At 38.7% G+C, this 22,706-nt stretch overlaps 1 protein-coding gene across 3 annotated transcripts in view; it reads left to right on the top strand.

The window, feature by feature from the left end:
- The window catches only part of Fer (FER tyrosine kinase), a 323,903-nt gene that overhangs the window by 91,404 nt on the left and 209,793 nt on the right, over window positions 1–22,706 (top strand). For 2 of the 3 annotated variants that reach the window (XM_013351613.2, XM_005361336.2), the window contains one exon: window positions 4,232–4,421. In XM_013351613.2, coding sequence (XP_013207067.1) covers window positions 4,232–4,421 — 190 coding nt within the window. Of the gene's footprint in view, window positions 1–4,231; window positions 4,422–19,215; window positions 19,345–22,706 lie in introns of those variants that run through there. The other variant, XM_005361337.3, reaches the window with a different exon arrangement.

Below are 22,706 nucleotides of genomic sequence, written 5' to 3'. Positions count from 1 at the left end.
GGTTTTTCATGCCATGCCGCCCTCTCCATGTGCCCTTGACGGTAGCCATCCTACCCTCTGCCCTCTCCGTGTGCCCTTGACGGTAGCCATCCTGTCCTCTGCCCTGTGTGTCCTTGACGGTAGCCATCCTGTCCTCTGCCCTGTGTGCTCTTGACGGTAGCCATCCTACCCTCTGCCCTTTCCGTGTGCCCTTGACGGTAGCCATCCTACCCTCTGCCCTGTGTGCCCTTGACGGTAGCCATCCTGCCCTCTGCCCTGTGTGTCCTTGACGGTAGCCATCCTGTCCTCTGCCCTCTCCATGTGTCCTTGACTGTAACCCTCCTGTCCTCTGCCCTGTGTGTCCTTGACTGTAACCCTCCTGTCCTCTGCCCTGTGTGTCCTTGACTGTAGCCATCCTGTCCTCTGCCCTGTGTGTCCTTGATTGCTACAAATCCACCTTCCTTTGTGAAGATTTGATTTCTTACCCAACTGGAGTCATATCGTGTGTTACTTTCGGGGACTGACTTTTAACTCATAGCATAATTCCTCTGAGTTCCTTCAGGCGCTTTCATTCTTTCTTGAGCTGCTGTAGTAAACACAATAAAAACAGCACATACTTCCTCTCTCCCAGTTCTGGGTACCAAAGGTTGAAATATGGTAAAACATTTGTGGTTTTCATTAAGGCCATTCTTAAAGACATCTGATCATTGTAATATTTATTTTCGTAATGACTAATGTAGATCATCCTTTCATGTCCCATTTTGTAGATCATCCTTTCATGTCCCATTTTGTCATCTCTGTAGCTTTTATATTGAAATACCTGCCTAATTTTTTTCTTATTCTTTAAATTGCTTGCTTTATTTTTATTATGGTTGAATTATTTTTTATTTTTTTGAGATTATAACTTTATTATATTATTCACCCTCCCCTTTTTTTCCCTCAGAACCCTCCCTTTTGATCTCTTTCAAATTCATGGCCTCTTTTTTCATTATTTTTTCTTACATGAATATATATATTCATAAATATATATATATTTCGAAACATAACCACTCAGTCTGTATAATATTCATTATGTGTATATGTTTTCAGGCTTGATATTTGGTATTGGTCAACCAACTGGTGTGCTCTTCCCTAGAGAAGACTATTTCGCCTATTCACAACAACATTGTTTAGTTGCCTGTAGTTCTTTGTATAGGATTGAAACCTCATGGGATTTTGCCTTAGTTGACTTTGGTGTGTCTATTATTGTCCTTGTTCAGTTCATGTTGGTGAGAATTTATGGGTGTAGCTTCTGTCACTACTAGGAGACATAATCTTACAGTGAACTCCCTGATCCTCTGGCTCTTGTCTTCTTTTTATCCTCTTCCCCAGTGGTCCATGAGCTTTAGGACTAGAAGTGTTTTGTAGACACTTATCCATTCATACTTGACTTCATGACTCTGCATTTTTATTGGTTGTAGTTTTCAGTAATGGTATCTGTTTGTTCCAAAAAGAAGTTTCTTTGATGAGGGGTGAGGCCTGCACTTATCTGAGAATATAATTAGGGATTGTGTTGGTTTAGTAAAGTGTTGGTTGTAGGTTCTCTTCCAAGATCTATTACTTCACTCACCCACGGTAGTTGACTAGGTTTCCAGGACCACTCATGGTTTCCCTCTTATTGAACGGATCTTAAGTCCAGTTAGAGAACTGTTGATTACTGCCAAGGTATGCATGCTACTAGTGCACTCTTGGGATTATTGTACCATGCTGGTTGTTGATATAGTTCATCAGCATTAGAGATTGGTAAGATTTGGTTGCCCCACTCCTTTGGAAGCTTGCCTCATGCCTTCTGGTACCCTGAGAGCTAGTCTTCAGGGAAAAAGCATTCAAGTCAGTTCCAACTCAGGGACCTCTGGGCCCTGGTCTGAAGTGCATTTTGCAGGGCAATCAAGGGCAGTAAAAGTTGTATGTTTTCAGAGTCTCTTGGACAACCCTGAGCAGCAACTAAAAAGAGGGCTTCTTGTGCCTGGTGTTAGTTTTTGTTAGGTGGTCTTCAGCTTTTAGAGGAAGCATGGTCAGCCCAGATGTGGAAATTTTGTTTAAGCTATACATATATATTCATAGATTGATGTGTATTATAGTTTTTTTTAGGTAGTTGATAATGACTTTTTCAGACATCTTTACTATTGTTTTGTCCTCTTTTAGTGATTAGTATACCCAGTGGGATTTTATTAGAGAAAATTAATTTTTCCTTTACAAATGGGTACCAACTACAGATTGCTTTTTAGCTATGGATGAACCCATGTCCATTTCCTCCTATCTGGGACCCTGTCTGGCTTGAATCTTTGCAACTCTGCACCTGCTACCCTAGTCTGTGTTTTTATAAATACACTGATAATTTTCTTTATTTGGCTATTTGGTTAACGTTTACTTTTTGCAACTATTATCATATATATATATATAATTTTATATTTCTTTATTGCAAAGCTTATTTTCCTTTCTCTTACCCTGGACAGTTGCCCTTTTTTAGCTATTTTTTTTTGCATTTTCTGTTAGCCTTTATGTAAAACTACTGATCCAGTGCTTTTAGAGTATTGCTTTTAAGTATATCAAATAATTTTGTATACATGTGATAAATCTTTTTTTGAATAATCTTCTAGATGTATGAAAATATACTATGACATCTTTCTTGTTATATTTAGAATTATTTCTTGTACTGTTGTCATAGTCATTGTGGTTTCTGTGGTACTTTGCTTTTGGTCTGTGTGTTAGGAAGCACAAAGTTTAAAAAATATAATAAGTGTAATCTTTTCCTAGGTCTCCTAATATTTTTCTCACAAAATGATTGCCTTAATAATTAACATTCTCTGAATGGATTTTCTGAGAAGCAGAAGTGCCAACTTATTGCAAAAAATCAATTACCAACTAATACGCAAGCCAGCATGAATTTACCAAGAAATCTATATAGATTTTAAAAATAGGTCACAGATTTGCTGAATGATGATGATGTTCATGGTAATTATCACTTATTAAATTCTGCTGTTTAGAGCAGTCTGTCTTCTGGACATTTCTAGGTCTCCTGCAAATGCTCTTTAGGTTCTGTTTTCCCCAACTTCACATTGTTTCCTGAAATTCCATGACCTATTATTGAAGAGACCAACATTTTTACTATGGTCGCTGAGGTTGTGCCCTGCTCAGTTAGATTGGGACTGAGCTCTCAAAACAGCACAAGATGCAACTCAATAGCTTAGTGTGGTTATATCTCTCTGTTTTTATTCTGGTGATGTTCTGACTTTAAGTTGGTTACCTTGCTATCTAATTCTGGAGCATTCCCTGATTTCCAATCTGTCGTCCGGTACTACTAATAATTTACCACAGTGCACTTATTTTTAAGGTATTGTATACTTATGGGGTAGACATTCCTGCCAGCATGGTTTCTTCTTTCTGGTGGCCTTGTTTTGGGCCCATAAGCTTGTAGTTCCCATTGTGTACGCCCTGAGTACAAGCTCCCTAAAGAAGGAGTGGGGAGATTTGTAGACTTAGCTCACATTGTCATGATCAAGTTGGAATCCCTGCTGTGCCAACTTTCCAGACTTAAAACACACACTTTACAATATACCCACAGTTCAGTGTGAATTAGCTAATTAATAAAATTGATTTTATTAATTTTACCCAGGAACATGTCATACTTAAGTATTTAATTCTTGATATTTGAAATTAGCATAATATTTTAAGTTTGTCATTTCTTTTTCAGTCAGTTTACGGTCTGTATTCCTAAACTGAACTCTTGATGAGGTAGATAGTTTATGTCTAAAAGATAATAGGTGCCATTATTTATTTGAAAGTGTCTTGAATGACCTATTTCTATTTTCTTAATCCTGCTATTAAAATCTGTTTTCATTTCTTTATGATTCTGAAGGAGTTCTGTAGAGGAAAATGAAAGCTTACAAAAGCATAATCTGCACACACACAGAAACACACATGCATATACACACATATGCACACATAGACATATAGACACACATAGACACAGGCACACAAATGTACACACAGACACATGTAGACACACAGACACATACATACACATATCCACACAGACACACACATCTCGGCACACATACACACATGTCCTCACAGACACACTAATATACACACATACACATATACACATATACAGATAAACACAGACTCAGACACACACACACACACACTTTTCCATTAATGCTTTTACTTCTTGAGTTGAAATAATGTCTATTATTTTATTCTGTTGTAGCATTGTGCTTCTTCTGGGGCAAAAACAGGCACTTGAAGAGTTGAAACAGTCAGTCCAGCAGTTGAGATGCACTGAGGCAAAGTGTGCAGCACAGAAAGAATTATTGGAGCAAAAAGTACAAGAAAATGATGGGAAAGAACCGCCTCCTGTGGTGAATTACGAAGAAGATGCGCGATCGGTCACATCAATGGTAAGCTCTGGAGCCATCCGGTGCTGACAGAGAAGTGTCTGGGTAATAAGTGAGCACAAAACTAATTCTAGTTTGCTGCAACAAACATCACTCTTGTTAGCATGCAGGTTGTATTGGACTTATTTGTAAGTGCAGAATAGGCTTAGCTGTGAGTCACTTCAGGTCACCTGGAGAGCACTTCAGCGGCCACCCATAGAGTCAAAGGACAGAGAGCGCTTCTCTTGCCTTCAAAGCTGCAAGGACAGATTGCAGTTGCTTTTATTCCTGGGAGGCAGCAGGAAGTAGGGTACCATTTAAAGATGGAAGTAAGAATGAGGGGAGAGCCGTGCCTTGACTGTTTCTCCACAACCATGAACCTGGTTGCCTTAGATCGACAGTGTGTTTGCTTTCTTCCACAGTACAAAAGAATGACCTAGCTTAAATTCTTTTATTCCTAGTTTGTTCAGATTTGCAAACTTAAAATTCTGTATCTATCTATCTATCTATCTATCTATCTATCTATCTATCTATCTATCATCTTTCTTCCTACCTACCTACCTACCTACGTACCTACCTACCTACCTACCTACCTACCTTTCTTTTCTTCCCTTATCTGTGTGATTTGTAACCAGTGACACTGCCTTGCTTGTTTAAAATAGTGTTGCCCGGTTTATTGTCTTCAGTAACTGAAATAGTGATTATAAATATCTTATATACACATTGAAACAATGCCTTTACTAAATTTTTATTTAAAAATTAAAATTTTGTCATGTGGTGGTGGTATGCCCTTCTATCCAGTTCTTGCTTGAGAGACTCCAGCAAGATGACTGCAAGTGTGGACATCATGGGACCATAGAGAACTCCATCTCAAATCAAAGTAAACCAAAATGAAAATTTAGTAAGGCCTTCATTGAAAAATTTATCAGCTTTTCAAAAGGAACACTGTATATTATATGTAGTTTAAAATAATAGGTTAATATTTTACAAATTACTTAAGCAATCCTACAAATTGATGCCAATGAAATGTTTTGCAGTATATTTATGAGGAAGGAATACTTCTGGCACAGCTCTTGTTGTTAATACTCCCACTTGTTTGGTGAAATTTTTGCATTCTTTGACTTTTTTCAGTTAATAGCTATATATTTTCAATAGTTGAAAATAAAAATTATAAGGCTTAAATGTTTTTTCCCCAAAATGGCTACTTAAACATTGTTTTATGAATAGCATTATAAAATAAGTTAGACTGTGTGTGAGGGGAAAGGGGCCTAAGGGGCAGAAGGACAAGAAGGGACATGGGGGAAAAGAAGAGACAGCATCATATTTTCTCTCGTGTGCTAGATCCAGATTTAAATACAGCTGTTGTCTGTCTGTCTATCTGTCTATCTATCATTTATCTGTACCTTTCTGCCTACCTATCTATATACCTGTTTCTCCTCCTCTCACCCTCCCCTCTGAAAGTAGGAGACATTAACACAAAGGATACTGTTTGGGCGACGCAAAGGGCAGCTTCTTGGTGAACTGAGGACTTATTAGGACTTATTTGTATTGTGCCTCAGTTCTGGCTCTTGAGATGAGAACACTGTAGCGTCTGAGTCAGGTTAGGAGTGTGCACTCTGTGTGGTCCCCCTTGCAGAGTTCTGCAAACATCAGAAGTTTCTGATATCCAAGTAAATACAAGCTGCTGGCGTTACCGTTTGTATATCAAACGCTTCTCTTTAGTTTGTTTTTTATTGTCTAGTCTAGTAGTGAATATAATAAGCTTTATTTCAGTATCTGTTGAATTGAGGAATTATACTTCCTTTTCTTCTCAGATTACCTGTTTGTTTTATTTCATGACAGCTTTGGACCAAATCCAGTGACCTTGATGAAAGGCCACTTGGATGTCAGGTCTGTGTGTCTAGAGATGAAGGCGGCCACAGAAGGCCTTCCTACTTCTAAGACATGTTTTGCTCTCCTGTAAGAGAACTGGCTTCACTTTGATATTTCCGAAATTAACGTTTCGTGTAAAGCCCTTTGATAGACGGAGACACACATGTATTTATCTTCTCTGCACATATTGAGTAGCTGTTCTTAGTTGAACAGCAGTAGTAACAGTCTTGTTATGCTACATTTTAGCCTATGAAATATCTGACTTCATAAGAATTGCCTGTCACTAGGACTCAGTAGTGTTTTTCACAGCAGTGTCTAATGTTTCAGTCTTACGCCTAGAACACTAAACGGCTCTAAGATTAATCAAAGCCTATTGACAGTGCTGTTGAGAGTTTCATCTTTATCATTGTGAGGTACATTTTCTTTTAATCATTGATGTAAATCTTCATTTTGAGCCTTGCTCACCGAATATGGTATACTGAGAAGAATGCCAGACCAGGACTCAGAAGACTGAGTAGCTTTTCTGTCTGCGCTATAAGTATAGTCAGGCTCCTTAAACTTCTGAATTTAACATTCCATAGCTACTGAAAAGAGGTAATAAGTATAAATTTATTTTATATATTGAAAGCACTGTAAAATAAGTAGCTCTACTTTATTCTTTTTGAGAGTTGCATCTTAGTTCGTTTATGTGTTTGCTAGTATATACTCTCTGTAAGATTGAGTTAGATTCATGAAGGATTATGCTGTGTGTTCCTAACTGATAAAGCAAAAATCTCCTGTAATGCCTTTAAATAGCAGCATTTGCACGTGAGCCTGTACATGGGTCTGAGTTCCTTACTTATTCCCTAATTCTCTTCCTCAGAAGTAATTTTCTGGAGCATTATCTGCAAATAGAAGCATGCATGTAAATTATATGCCTCCTGTTCTTTTTTTACATAAATGGAAGAACATATGATGCTGTCTGATGCATACACTTTGCTTGTTTTATGAAATGAATCATAGAATTCATTTTATAATAGTGTATACACAGTGATTCTTTTTCTACTTATTCATTCAATAAGTAGGTATTTATTGATGGTCAGGTGTTATGATGGTTGCTTTTAGTTTTCAACTTGATGTGATCTAGACAATCCTGAAAAGAGACTCTCAATGATGGATTGTCTTCATTGGGTTGAGCATGTCTGTGAGGAACGGTCTTAGATATTTGTTCTGGGGCAATCTGTCCCGTTGTGGCTGGCACCATTCCCTTGGAAGGGGTTCCTGGACTATATGAGTGGAAAGATTGAGCCAAGTAAGCTAGCAAACAAGTGAACGTGTGTGCTTTCATGTCTCACTGCTGAGCGTGGACGTGGTGTGGCCAGCTCCCTCCAGCTCCCTCCAGCTCCCTCCAGCTCCCTCCAGCTCTCTGCAGTGTTTGGCAGTAATGGGTGAAGTCTGGACCCATGAGCGGAGCTAAGCCTCCTTTCTCCAGAGCTGCTTTCTGTGAGGACATTCTATCACAGCAAAAGAAGTGAAGTGAGAGCAGCCTCTTAGTGCCGGTGTGGAGCCGTACAGCACAGACACGAGCAAGAAACATCATTTCGTGTGCTTGTGTTGGTTACTTTTCGTTACTGTGAGGTAAAACCCATACGAAAGCAACACTGGGAGAAAAGGTTTGTTTTAGCTAGTAGTTCAAGAGAGGGAGTTCTTGGCAGGGAATGCATGGCAACAGAAGAGGAAGGCATGGACAGGAGCAGGAAGCTGCCTGGTCACATTCTCATCCTCACACAGGACTCCTGCAGAGCAGGAAGTGAGGCCAGGTATAAACCCTCAAAACAGTGTCTCCACCTGGGGCCAGCTGTATGAGGTTTGTGCCATTTCTCATTCAAACCACCATAGCGCCGCCAGGGTCTTTTTCTCATTGGTAGAGACAACATATAAGCAATTAAACACAGAGAATGTCTCGGGGGAATTCTTTGGGAAAAATGCAGCAACTAGTGGCAGAAGATGGGTGTGAACAATGTGTGTGTAGAGAGGTCAAGGAAGACTCCCATCTGTGCAGAGATCAGAGGGGACAAAGGGGACAAATGAGACGGATACAGTGACCGTGATCAAGGCAGAACTTTAGCTGTCACTGGAGAAGTTTAGTTCCTGTGAGTCACCAGGCTTAGTCTTTCCAAATAGTCCTGCTTTAGTTAATTGTCTCGTTTTTTTCTCTATTTGGTTCCTCTTAAAACATTAGGCGTAAATTGGGTGTGGTGAAGCCCTGTGATCCAGCGTCTAGGAGGCTGAGTCAGGAACACCGTGAGTCGAAGGCAGGCAGGTCTGCTTACATAGCAAGGTCCCCTCTCTCAGAACAACAGCAGCAACAAAGCAAAGTAAGCAAAATAAAAATCAAACAAAAACAAAAGATAGGCATGTTTGTTATGAAACCGAACACTGTTCTTACTCTGCAGCAAACTCTGTAGAAGATAAATTGCGTGGTACAAATTAAAGTTCAGTTTTGGAGGAAAAGGTTTCTTTTCAGCCCAGTCCTTTGTCTCTTAGACATTAAAGAGAAATTAAGAAAGAAGTAAAAGGAAAAATATACCTAAGTACTTGTACAGGAAATGGTGAGCGAAAGAAAGTTGCTAGAGCAAAGGGAGGAAGAGAGGTGGTACAGAGAAGCAGAGAACGCTGAAGCTGGAGGTGGGTAAAGAAAATCTAATAGAGGCTGTGAGGACCAGGGCAAGGACAGCTGTGACCATAGAGTGCTCCCCGGTTCCTCTCCTCAGCCTCTTCTCCCACGTGTCTTGCTTGAGACCGGGCACTATCTTACGACCCGTTTGTCTTCCCTCCTCGCTCTCCAGGTTTTTGATTCTTATTAATCCCTCCCCACAAACTTTACTCTGTTACATTGTTAAACTGTAAGTGTAGACGGTACGACTTTATAGGCAATAGGCACTGACTGTTTACAGTCTCAATTACTGTTAAACGTTATCAAAGGGTTTACTTACAGGTGTCAAAATTTTGCTTTATGGTTCAATAAACTCTACCCCATGGCAACAATTTGTGAATTATGTATTTAAGAAAATTTAGTTGGTTTGGTTCAAGTTTTATATCAAGAAATAAATTGCTATTTTAAGAAAATCTGTTTCTATGGAATTATTCAGTTGATACTAAAGTATTGTTGTATCCCAAAAGCTTTTATTGGGAAGTGTTTAATAGGATAAAATGAAGTGGAAAATATACACAATAATTTAGGATCCTTTTTTAGTTTTATACAACCTGGGGCCATCCAAGAGGGATGCCTGAGCTTAGGCTTTGCCTATGTCAGATGGGACTGTGGGGATTGTCTTCATTATTAATAGATGCTGACAAATTCAGCCCACTGCACAGGTGGTCATAGACTCTGAAGAATCTAGCTGAGCGTGATCCTCACCCAGACCAAGGAGGGGGTCACCAAGCACCTCCCTTCATGCTTTCTGCTTCAGGTTACTGCTGCAGTGTCTACCCTCTTTTCCCTCAGTGGTGGATTTTATCTTGGAAGTGTAAGCCAAACACATATTTTCTTCCCCTAAGTTGCTTTTGGTCACAAGGTTGGTATTGCAGCAACAGAAAGGAAAGTAGAAAGAAAAAAAAAAAGAAATCTGAAATGTTTTAATTTATTGTGGCCTTTATGGGGCTAAGGAGTGCTACCAATGAGTATAGACTCTATATACGGTTACTTTAGTTTGTTGTAAATTACATCATTGGTATTTACCTGCAGCTTATGCTAGCAGTATTTAACTATTAAAAATGTCTGTATATTTTGATGTTAAAAGCCCTTTCCAATTTTATTAATTATAAAGCATTCAATATTTTTTTATATTGATCAAACCCTAGTACAGGCGAGAAGAAAATTGCTTTATGAGTCTCCTATTGTTCACTCATGCTTGAATGGCTAGAGCTGAATTCAGATCATCACGAAAGCACTAAGATACATTTTATTCTGACTTTGTGTATAATAAAATATGTAGACTTTAATTGTAATCAATTTAAGTATCATTTTATCTTTTGAAGAATTTGATTCTTGTATTATAGCTAATAAGATTAGGTAAATATGAGATTAGACCTTTTGGCCATCTTTCCCGATACAATGCAGTGAATATTTACTGTCCCCTTTTGTTTGTGTGGTTGTGTTAGTATGTTAAAATGTATTCACCCAGACAGCTTACACAGACCCCTCTGTTAGGAGGGAAGCCATGAGGCTTTCTGTGTTTTAGAAATGAAGATTATACGGATATACAGACAAGTTGATTCAGGTTTTTCACGGCAGAAAAACAGAAATGAATGCCTACACACTTTCTAGCATTTGATGACAGCATACAATTTAGAGGTTTCATTTTAATTTAGTGGTTGCTCATTATAATTTAGAAAGTTGTACTTTGGAATTAAATCATAATTGTTTCTATTTTGGAAGTCGTACTATATTTTTATGGTGACAGGATAATTAGTGCAAGTACTTAAGGTTTTGGGTAGATGGAGAATAAAGCAAGCAAGGTCTGCCGTATCATGAAAAGTGCTGGCCTTTTGCTCACCATAGGAATATGAAAGCCTAATTTAACTGTGTCATTTCTTATGGGCTTCTTGGCTGATTTGTGGGAATATTGCCTCTTTCCCACTTTGAGCCAGAAACAGTTGCCTTTGTGCCAAGCAAGCTGTACAATTTGATTTGGGATTAGAATACAGGGGATGTTCCAGCGTTGATCTCATTTTGCATGGAGTCCATTAGCTGATTGACTGGAGGTGTGAAAGTGCTGATGCCCACTGCTCAGCTTTATTATTTCTGAGAACGGCAGCCCAGTGGAACAACTGTAGGAGTCTAAAGATCATAGGAGGCATGCCACAGCTTCAGATGCTTAGTCAGACCTCTGGTCGCTCTGACCGTAAGGAGCGTACCATTACAAGGCTGTGACTGCTGTTAGTTAACTCTCACCCCTGCCTTATTCCACAGACCATCCCAGGTAGCTAAAGACAGTAAAATTCAGCAAAATATAAAATTACAACCAGTTGAGATTACAAAAAGTTGAGATTGTAACAAGATACGAAGACCATATAAAAACTGTTTGTAGACCATGCCCTGTATGTGTAGCTTCTACTCCTGAGCCTCTTGAGCAATTACTTTGTAAGCATCTCAAAGGTAAAAGTAAAATATAAGATGAAGTCATATAAAAGAAGGCAATTCATAGTGCAGTAAAAATATTTTTCATTATATTTAGCCTTAATTAGATGTGTACCAGATGCTTGCACGCTGACACTGTGTGACCACTGTCAAGCACATACTATGGAACCCTTGATGACTTTACAGCAGCTAATGTAGGGATGTGATTCAGAAAACCATCTAACATAGAATCCAGAATCCCTCGGGAGAAGAGGAGGCCATGACACCAGAATCAGTTCTGTAGGGGGAAGAGCGCACCTGTCAACTGACTTCACTTAAAGTGGGCAGCATGGATGTGTTTGAAGTTTTTCCTTTTAGGCTGGGTGCAGTGCATTTGCTGATACTCCCAGCTACTCTGGAGACTGAAGCGGTGATACTGTAAATTCAAGGCCAGCTACACAGCTAGACACAATCTTGTCTCAAAAGAAAACTAAAACCAAACCAAATCCCATATTTTGTTTCAGCATCACTCTCTTATCTGAAGTTTGAATATGCAATGGATAATAGATATTTTATACTTGTTTGAGGATAGATCTATATATAACAAAGCATTCACTAGTCAGTTCCTTATCTTTTAAAAAAATGAACATCTCATTTTTATAATTGTTGGGGATGTTTCATATTAAAAATAATTGTGTTTGTGAAACATTTTCTATAAAATTATTTTAATTTTCCCTTTGTTAGGATTAAAAATATTGTTACTGATGGTGTGCTGGGTGGAAAATTTCAGTCTTATTCTTCAACTTTGGCTTACAGTTTTATGATATATTTTACTTATTAATGTCTTATTATTTAGTTATTATCAATTTCACCTTATAATTTTCTATGCTGCCTTTATAGAAAATTAATCCTGATACAGATTTTAAGGATATAATTTCAGAATACTGAAATTTTTGATATTTAATGAAGACATGTTTCATTTTGGAAGTAAAGTTTTTTTCCTTCTCTCGCTCTTTTATTTCTTTCTTTCAGTTTAGTCTTCTCTGCTACAGTATACCCCAACCACAGCCTCTACTCCCTGTGTACCACCATGAGGCTGTGTGGTAATGTTCTGATGTCTTCCTCCTTTGGCAGATCATGATGTCTCCTTTAACTCATACTCTCTCTTTCTCTGTTTAGAGTTCCCTCCTGGCTTTATTCTGCTAAGCCATTGGCCAGAACAGCTTTATTCATTAACCAATAAAAGCAACGCATCTACAGAAGGATATCCCATATCTGTTTCCCTTAAGGAAAGAACAGGCCTCCCAGGGGTATCAATCAAGTAGGGCACAAACTCTCATATCAAAACTGGATGCAACACAGTAGGAACAAAAGAGTCAGAGATACCCACTCCCACTGTTAGGAATCCCATAAAAAATTTTTTGGTATCTATCACAGTTCAAATATTTAAATTTTCAAAGAATTTATTTGATAGACATTTTGCTTCATTAGCACTTAAAGAAATAGTCTCCTGTGTTAGAATGTATTGACTGTGATTTAAGTGAAGTTGCTAAGAACATTGCTCCCACCCTTAGTGACTCTTTGCCATGTGATGGCCAGTTTGCTAAGCAGATAGCAATATTTCATTCCAGCAGGCTGAGAGGTTAAAAGATTTTCTAAATCTGAGCAGAGCGGAAGCGCATCAGTTTTCTGACTTTAGAGTTACATTTTCCCAGGTCTTTGTTGTTAAACCAGTAGACCAAGTTTGTCGCCCGAGATTCTGAAAATCCATCTCACCTCTGTGACCACAGGTTTGGCATGTAACCTCTTTGCAATAAGATTCATTGCTCATTAGAAATGGCAAGTTCTGGAAACACCACAAAATTGTTTTTAAAGTTTAATAAAGTAATATGTAAAAATGTTTAATTCAGTTCCTCGCGTATGGGTAAGTTCACCAAATTGTGACTATAAATAAAAGACAATGTTATCGTAGCGTCTCCTAATTTTTTCACTTAATGTTGGAGGCTACATTCTTGTTAAACTGGTTGCTTTTTAATGGTGCATGACTCAAGGTGGGGAATAACCAGCAGGGGGAGCTCAGTGTCAGAAAACCAACATCTGTAATTGACATAGCCTGGCACCTTACTTTGAAGAAATAAAGCAAATGCATTTTTGTTTTAAAATGTATGTGGAGGCTTTCTGTTTTTATCGTGCCTGCCAAAGGCCACTACGTTACTATGTAGTTGTATAGCATGAAGATACATGCTTTATTCTTATTTTAAATTCTTTATTTTATCTAATGTCAGTATATAAGGTATGACTGTTTCTTTCACGGAGAAGGCACTTTTTAATAAGCTTAATTTATAAATACTGGCATAGAACTTGAACATTTTATTCTGTAATTGAACTGAGAGCTTACATATGTGTTGCCAAAACTGGATTCTGCCACTCAGACATGCTGTCATTTCTATGTAAATAGGATAACCTGTCACCTCAATCAGCTGTTGAAACCAAAATCCAAATGGGAGAGTCACTCAGTATTCAGGCTTCTACAAGTCTCCTATGTACTCCGTAAGCACGTTCCCGTGACATTCCTGCATATTCCACTTCAGCCTAAACCCCTGTCGGTATCTCCGCTATGATGACCTAGGTAGAGCTCACCATGAACTTGGTCTGAGCTCCTTGCCAGTCTACCTGTGAGCTCCTTTGCCCTTCTGACATTTTATTTCTTATTTAGAGTGATCTCATTGTGTGCATGAGCTGTTAAATTTCTTCTGCCTGTGATCCCCCAATGGCACCTCTGTAACTAGTAAACTTCACATTCCTTACTGCATCCTCAACCACATGATTTTGTCTGAGTACCAACTCCCATGAACACCCACCCACTCTTCCTCACTGGCCACACTGTGCCTTTCTAGTCTGTTGTGCTTTGACTACACAGAGATTCTCATTTTTCTTCCTTGATGTATCTTTTCTCTTTATTCTTGCCTAGAGTTTTCATTATTTTAGTTCTTGGGATATTCTTTGTGTGTGTGTGTGTGTGTGTGTGTGTGTGTATTTAAATATGTTTTATTCCTTGAGAATCTCCTACATGCATTCAACACATTTTGATCCCGTTTTCCTTACTCCTCCCACTAACTCCTCACAGAACCACCTCCCAGCTCCACTCAACTTCATGTCCTCTTTTTTTTTTTTTTGAACTCACCTAGTCTAGTTTGTATTACTTCTATTTGTATGGTTAAGGGTGTAGGTGATCAGCAGGAGAGATCCACACCCCACGGAGCACACTCTTAACAGAAACCCTGACTCTCCCTCTCTCTGCGGCCAACAGCTGTTGTTAGTGGACTCCCAGGTTGTTTTGAGACTAATGGCCCCCCAGGCTCTCTGTGCTGGGGTGTGGGTTAGCTTGATCCTGTGCGGGTCTGTACAGGCAGCCAGAGATGCCAAGAGGTCATGAGAGCAGCAGTCCAGAAGACACTGTTTTTCTGCAGTCTTCCCCAACCTCTAGCTCTGAGATTTTTTTTTTTTTTGCCTCTTCTCCCCTGAGTATTTGCAGGAGTGGCATGACAGAGATATCCCATTTAGGGCTGTGTATTCCATAGACACTTATTCTCTGCACCTGCACCAACTCTGATTTTCTGCATTTGTTGCTGTCCACTATACATAGCAACTTCTCTGATGAAGTCTGGAAGCTGTAATCTATGTGTGTAGGGATACAAATACAGAAAGCATTTAGTACTAGACTTAACAAGATAATGATAGTTGATTTACCCCTAGGATTCTCAGCCATTCCTGGCCAGATTTACAGTATCTGACGAGTGTTTCCCCCTGTGGAGCAGACCTTAAGTCCAGTCAGAAAGCAGGTGGTTATTCCCAAAGCATGTGAGCCACTGTTGCACCTATGGCCATACCTTGCCATGCCAGTAGTTATTGTAACTTTCAGGGTTCAAGGCTGGGTAAGACTTTGGTGGCCTTTTGCCTTCAGCTGCCTTGAAAAGCACCTTGTGTGGCAGGGAAGAAGCTTGGACTTGACTTCTCCATATCCTGTGACTAGACCATCATGTTCTTGTGGGCATCGAAGAACAATACCAACAACCTGTTTTTGGGAGTATCTCCAGTTCACTCCTGACCGACAATTTAAGGGGAAGTATCTGATACTTGACATTGACTTCTGTGGCCTCTGGGTAATTTCCATTAAACTCTTTTATATGAAAAATAATATGTAAGAAGCTTATAGCTTTCCACATGGATTTCCTAAACACTTTTAGTGTTAGTTACCCTCCATTTTCTACCCTACTCTCCATTTCTCTACCTAAACCTTCTCAGTATCCTCCTTCCCCCTTCGCATATGCTCTACTGTTCCCCCTCTTGTAAGATCTGTTCCCTTCCCCACCAGTTAGTCCTCTCTTGTTTCCTGGATTCTACAGATATTGCAAGTTAAAAACAGCAGGAACAACAACAAAATTCAAAGATTTGACACTAAGGTCCACATATGAGTGAACACATGATGTTTACCTTTTTGGGTCTAGATTATATCACTCAGTATACTTTTTCCTATTATATCCATTACCTGTAGTTTCATTTTTCTTTACAGTTGAATAAAATGTTATAGTGCATAGGAATTTTCGTTGTTCAGTAGTTGGAGGCTATTTCCAGTTCCTGGCTGTTATGAACAGAGCAGTGATGGACATGGATGAGCAGGAGTCTCCATAGGAGGACAGAGTCCTTTGAATGTATGTCCAGAAGTGTGTAGTTGGGTCATAGGGCAGATCCATTTCTAGTTTTTGGATGAACCGCCACACTGATTTTCCTAGTGTTGGCACATTTGCCATCCCACCAACAGTGCATGATTCTGTTCGTCCTTACCACCATTTGTCTTCACTGTTTTTCTTTTCTTAGCCATCTGACTGGGATCTCAAAATAGTTTTTAATTTGCATTTCAAAGGCCATTCCTTTAAGGGATTTCTCTACTACATTGCTATAATGCGTTCACTTATGGCCTTTTACACCCTACCCTCATTGTTTACCCTGCTGCTTTTTGTCTTTTTTTTTTTTAAATATAGTACCAGCTCCTGATATCTTGATCATTAATTACTACAACAGTGACTATAACTACTCTTTTTTTTGACTAATAAAATAGACAATATCTCTTAGTATTTTTCCATGGATTAAAAACTAGTATGTGTATTGATATATGTATTAACTCATTTGTTTAGGGTGTGTTTCTATTTTGTATTTTCTCCTCAATAATACCTATCTATGCCCAAATTTAGTTTGTGAAAATGGACACTTTCGTTGTATTTACTTCTGCTAGCTCGGCCTTGTATATAGGCCCTTGCTTGCTATATAGATTCAGCAAATAAATATTTTTCAAATATTGAACAGGCTGCTAGAATTTCCAGTAACAAAAAGCCATTGGATGGCTATATATATCTTTTCGGGGGGGGGGGGGGTGGGGAGGACATAGCAGACTCCTGCCTGACTGTTTGCAGCCTCTGTGATGGCAACAGTATCTACCTTGGGCTTTAGAAAGAAGAGCAACAGGAATATTTATTGACAGTTATAGTGTGTTACGTTCCCATTGGAATGGGAAATACACGTTTAGCATGGCCCCCAAACAGGTTTAGATTTAAAGAGAAAAGGATGTTTAACCTTCAGAAATAAGAAATTATAAACTCTTGACTCATTATATCTATGGGCTTTTTTTCAGCTACTGGGAACTAATACCTTGTCCATATTATTATTCTCTTTATATGTGATCTGAAATAGGGTCTGCCTAGCAATATCAAGTGATTTTTAAATACTTTTAGAAAGCAAAACCAATGGTATATATGATGCAAAGGGAAATACCAGATTTAACTTATTTCCGGGGGTAAACTAAGAATCAGATATAGCTGCTTTAGATTTTTAGTTTTTGACTGTAAATATTAATTTTCATTTATTTTTATCTTCAAGATTGCTTGCAGATTTAAAATTTTGTGATTTTGGGAGCCTGGGTGAGTGCCTGGCACCCAGTAAATCCTCATTGAATACTGAAAGAATAAATGAATAGAACCAAGCTGTAAATAAGCTGCAAAGATAGGAAAATGTAAGTAAATTTATTCAGATATAGAAGTCAAAATTACTTGTTTAAAATGAGCTAAAAAATGTGAGCCCCACAAAGAATATTAAGAAGCATTAGTGTTGTTCCTGAGTTTATCCGCACTTAGGCAGAAGAGACTTAGTGAACTGTTAAAGTGTGTCTAGAGACTACTTTCTGGGAAGAGTGCTCTGGTAAGGGGCCTAACTCAAGAAACAGAGTTCAAAATGCACAGGTTCTGTCCTAGAGTTCTTTGGATTTCGTTCCTGACTTGGATACGCATTGGGAAGTTAGACAACCTCTGTGTGCCTCGGCTTGAGCACCTGTAAACTCTGATGTGAAATAGAACCTGTGTCATAGGGCCAGTGTGAAGGATTCAGTGGAACGATCCTCGTAAAATGGCCAGGACAATGCTAGCTCATAAGAAGCTTTTATCCCATGTTGCCTACTGTTATTTACCAGTGAGAAACTTTATGGAATTGTTATTTGAATGCAAAGTGAAGGGTTTTTGATAGGCATGATATAAACATGAGTGGTTTTTATGTATGACAAAGTTAACTGGACTCAAAGATAGTACAAATTGGACAAAGATGAGACTTTCTACTTTGATTGACATAGGCTCTCACAGTATAACACAGGCTAGCCTTGAACTTGCATTTCTTTCACCTTCTACTGGATGGTGGGGTGGCAAGCACATGCTACTCAGCCTCGCCTCAATTCTTTTAAGTGCATTAAATTGGAAACAATAGGACAATTAAAGGAGAAATGTTTCTGTCCAACTTGGAATCCAAGAAAGTTTTAAAGCCATGGCCTGTCTACTAGGTCTCTCTGGCCTTTAAAGCGTTTTCCTGCTTTGTTTCCACAACATCTTAAGAACTTTATCCCACTCACAATCATGCTCTGGCCAGGGGTGGTGATGCACACATGGAAACTCAGCACTCTGTGGTGGAAGCAATAGGATTACAAACATGCAACCAGTCAGGGCTGCACAGGGAGACTGAGCACATACACCAACACGAGAAGGATGTCCCACAGTGAGCTTGGAAGCACAGTATGTGGCGTCTAAGTGCTGTATGGAGTGCTTTCCCACAGAGTTCACACTTCCTAGCACACTTCACACAAAGAGCCTTCTGTGCAGTCTACACATTGATGGCTTGGAGTAGCCCGGCACCCTTCTCCCCAGCCCTACTGCCTCACTGGGTATTAAGTAGCTCAGTATATTCTCGCTATAAAGAAATTTGGTATCTGATGAGACATTGGTGATCATCTGGACATAATTTAGATTCTTTTACATTTGATTAGAAGAATTACACAGTATTAGAGAGTTATACTTCAATAAAATAAAAATGTAGGAGGCAATTTAAAGCAGCACTTCCTTTCTAGACATACTTGGAAGTGTGCTTAGTTCCTGGGATTTTGAGATGGCAGCTCTTCAGTGGGACAACTTGTGCATGTTGTGGAGGAAGAAAATGAGTTACTTCATTCAAATGATTGATTAAGAATGTGACCTGTTTCTTAGCTAGTGGGTCTTTATATAGTGCGTGTGGACTCCCACCTGAACGAAACAAAAGACAAGAAAATAAAGCAAAACCCCCAACATCCCTGGGCTTAATGGTCCCTTTGATCCAGGGCTGATTGGTGCAGTTCCCGCCAACAGAGGGAGACACTGTGCAATAGGAGCTCAAGGGCTGTGCCTTTTTCTATCTTGCTTTTGTCTCAGACAGGAAGATCTGTGAACACATTGACTTCTGTGGGCACACCATTAGTAGTTCTAGCTAAGATTTGAGATGGAGCAGAGAGAGGAGTGTTCCCATTGTGAGGGTCAGCTGGAACCTGATGGTGACTCCAAGTACTGTAAAAGGTGTGCTGTCTCGCTGAGCTCTGAACCTTCCTCATCAGAAATCCAGAAATATCAGGTAAGGAGGAAGGGGTTCGGCCAGTACCAGGGCCCGGACATTGCCCAGTAGTCCTAGAGTGCATCGGCGTTGTTAGTAATGTCAGTGCTCCAACTGGGAAAATTATTTTTCTTGCTTTATTTTAGCACTAATATTATTCAGATACCCAGCCAAGGATATGGGGGTGGTGCTAATCTTCATTATTCATTTAATTTGTTTCTCTCTTCACCTCTCAGATTTGAGAGGAAACCAGCCTTTCTGATCCATGAGAAGAGAGTACACTTTGTGCAGAAACACAATTCAGTTTAAAATTTGCAATGGTGTCCAAACTTCTCTTTTCGAGGTTTCAGTCTTTATTGCCTACCAAGCACAATAGAAACTTTGTTTTCAATTTCTGTGACTAAAGGAGGGTAGTGCTTTTTCTTGAACAAATGTATTAGATAATCAGGGACAAGAACTGGGAAGCTTCTCACAGTACATGACTGTAGCTTGGTGCCATTTTATAGACCAGCACTTAGAGGTTAATTTTTTACTGTGTAGCATATAATTTCTGTGGATGGTAGGAATAGTGTTCTATACCTATACCACATCTGCTGTGTTCTTAAGGGGCTTTATAAACATTTTGTTGACTTGTTTTTAGTTCAAACTTTTTGCATTTCATAATTAAGGCCCTGATATTTTAGACTGTTTTTTTCCATGTTTTCTGTGTTAGGAAAAGCAAATTCTGACTTTGAAATAAGAATGGAAATACAAAAAAAAAATGTTCAATGATCATGTAACTGCCTATTGTTTTTTTTAAAATCATCTTTGGAAAGAATAAAAATAGATGCACAGTTTCTCTCTTAATGTTACTCAATGGAATATTTGGGTTATCGTAGTCTATCTAAGTGTCTTGTCATTAGTCAGTACTGTTCATAAATTTATAAATCATTACTATGTGTACAGGTTTTATGGTATCTCAATTTGTGTATTCATTAAAATTAGAGGATAGAAAATCCTTTGAGATTGTCCTATACAATCTATCATTGTATAATATCTATGACTTCCAAGGTATTAATATTTTAAATAGCTAACATGTATAACTCTCCCTTTAGCATTAAAAATTAATTCTTGTTTTTTACTCCTCATTTTTGTATAATCTTTCATCTTTGTTTGATATTTTATATTTCTGTTTTGTTCTTTGTATGTTGAAATTGATTTAAAATATAATTTTTGAAATTGTTTTTATTTTCTTTTTCTTTTGTATAAGTTTTACTACATTTAAAAAACAGTGGAAATTTAAAAATAGTATTTTACAGTTTTATGTGTTTTTTGTAGAGAAAGTAGGACAAAGCTTTTCATGTTAATGGTGCTAGGCAACCATCTTCAGACAGATATTAAGCATAGAAATGCACACTGAAATGAAATGTTCCAACAGCTCAACAGTGTAAATACATATTGAACTCACATCTCTGTGAAATTTCATCCCTAACCACAATGCTTTATCTGTGGTTATTAGCTAATCCTGACCTGAATGTGAGAGTTTGGGCTTTTAAGCCTGTAAGTCCGCTTTTGAACACTTGGCATCATCTCCGTCTTGTCCATGTCACATGTGTCCAGAGTGACACTAGCAGTGTCTGTGCTGATTCTGCTCCTGGGCTGACTGAGGGTTTGTATTTTGAGAGTCACTCTTCCCCTTCTTTTTGTCAGAGAGATGTGTGGCTTTGGTCACTCTGGTGCTATCTTTGTCATGTATCCAGCCATGTTTTAAATTACCAGTAACACACAGTAGTTGTCAAGAGCTAATTTTAGGTAGTAGTTGTTCTGCTAATCAGAAATACAGACACCCTGGGAAGTGGGCCCAGTCTGGTCAAACACAGCACTTTCCACTGCTGTTGCTCATCATCTGCTTTCCTTTCTACTGTAGTAGCATATCGATACTGAAGCATATATTTGAGAGCCAGTCTTGGTTGGGATTTTAGCTCCACTACTCATCCTCATCCAGCTTTCCATTTCAGTCTTTTTAAAAGTATGGTCTCTGAAATGTCATTTTGATAAACAAACTTCCTTTTTAAGAGAGAATGTTCATTTTTCCCTATTCATGTTTCCTTTCTTATTCTGGCACAGTGATTGTAGATATGGGTTGTGTTCCATTAACTTTCTCCTTGCAGATGTAATGTTTTAAACTTCCGTTACTTCATCTTCATTCATTAAACAGTGGGCTACTGCTGTTGCTTCTTCTCCTGCCTCTTCCTCCTACTTCCTTTCATCATCTGTACCTGTCTTAGTCACTGTTTTATTGCTGTGAATAGACACAGTGGCAAGACAACTTTTATACAGGAAAGCAGTTAATTGGGGGCTTGCTTACAGTTCCAGAAGTTAATCCATTATTATGGTGGGGAGCATGGCATCAGGCATGGCAGTATGGTGCTAGAGAAATTTTATCACTTAGAGCTACATCTTGATTCACAGGAAGAGAGAGAAGGAGGGGAAGAGGAAAGGGGGAAGGGAGAGAGAGGGAGAGACTGGGTCTTTGAGGTTTCAAAGCCCACCCTCAGTGATGCGATTACTCCAACAAGGCCACACCTCCTAGTTCTAATTCTTCTCAGATACCGCCATTACCTAATAGCTCAGCATCTAAATATATGAGACATGGGAACCATTCTTATTAAACTACCACAGTAGTTATTCAAGATTATGTAAGCATTGATGTGGAAGGCCCATGAAGAATGTTAATTTCTATGCCCATTGATCTAAAAATGATTTTTACTGAGGGATGTTCTTAGTTTAAAGAACTAGGGATGTGCAAGTTTAAACTCTGCACTTCCCCCCTTTCTTTAATTCTGTAGAAGGAGCTGCAGGCCTGCTTTTCGTGCGCTCCTCCATCATAATTCTTCATTTTTATTTATGTGTATGCATGGATGTCTGTATGAGGTTATGTGTATCATATGCAAGCAGTTTATTCTGACCAGAAGAGGGCGTTGAATTCTCTGGAACTGGTTGTAGGTTATTGTGACTCCATGTTGGTGCTGGACTCAAACTTGGGTTCTCTGAAAGAGCAGTAAGCTGCGTCAACTCTAGGCCTCCTTTCCTTTTTAAAAAGGTGGGAGAAAGCGCTTAGGCTCTTGTTCCTCTTCAGAAAATGCCATCAGCTCTGATTTGTATGCTTAGGCTGTTTCACTGCATGAGAAAAACTTGTTTAGCTATGTTTAAATTTTTAGGAATAAGCATTTTTTAAAAAAAAGAATTTCATATATATGAGTACTGTATTTACATCCTTTTCACTCCTCCCTCTTCTCCTTCTAATTTTTGTTTTGTGTTTTTATACTCCCTCTTAAATCTATGACTTCTCATCTAATTATTATTATCACACACACATACATGTATATGTACAACATACTGAT

This window comes from Microtus ochrogaster, linkage group LG4 (genome assembly GCF_000317375.1).
Source record: "Microtus ochrogaster isolate Prairie Vole_2 linkage group LG4, MicOch1.0, whole genome shotgun sequence".
NCBI classification, from domain to species: Eukaryota; Metazoa; Chordata; class Mammalia; order Rodentia; family Cricetidae; genus Microtus; species Microtus ochrogaster.
Note: the sequence above shows the minus strand (reverse complement) of the source record. Positions and strands in the feature narration are given on the sequence as shown.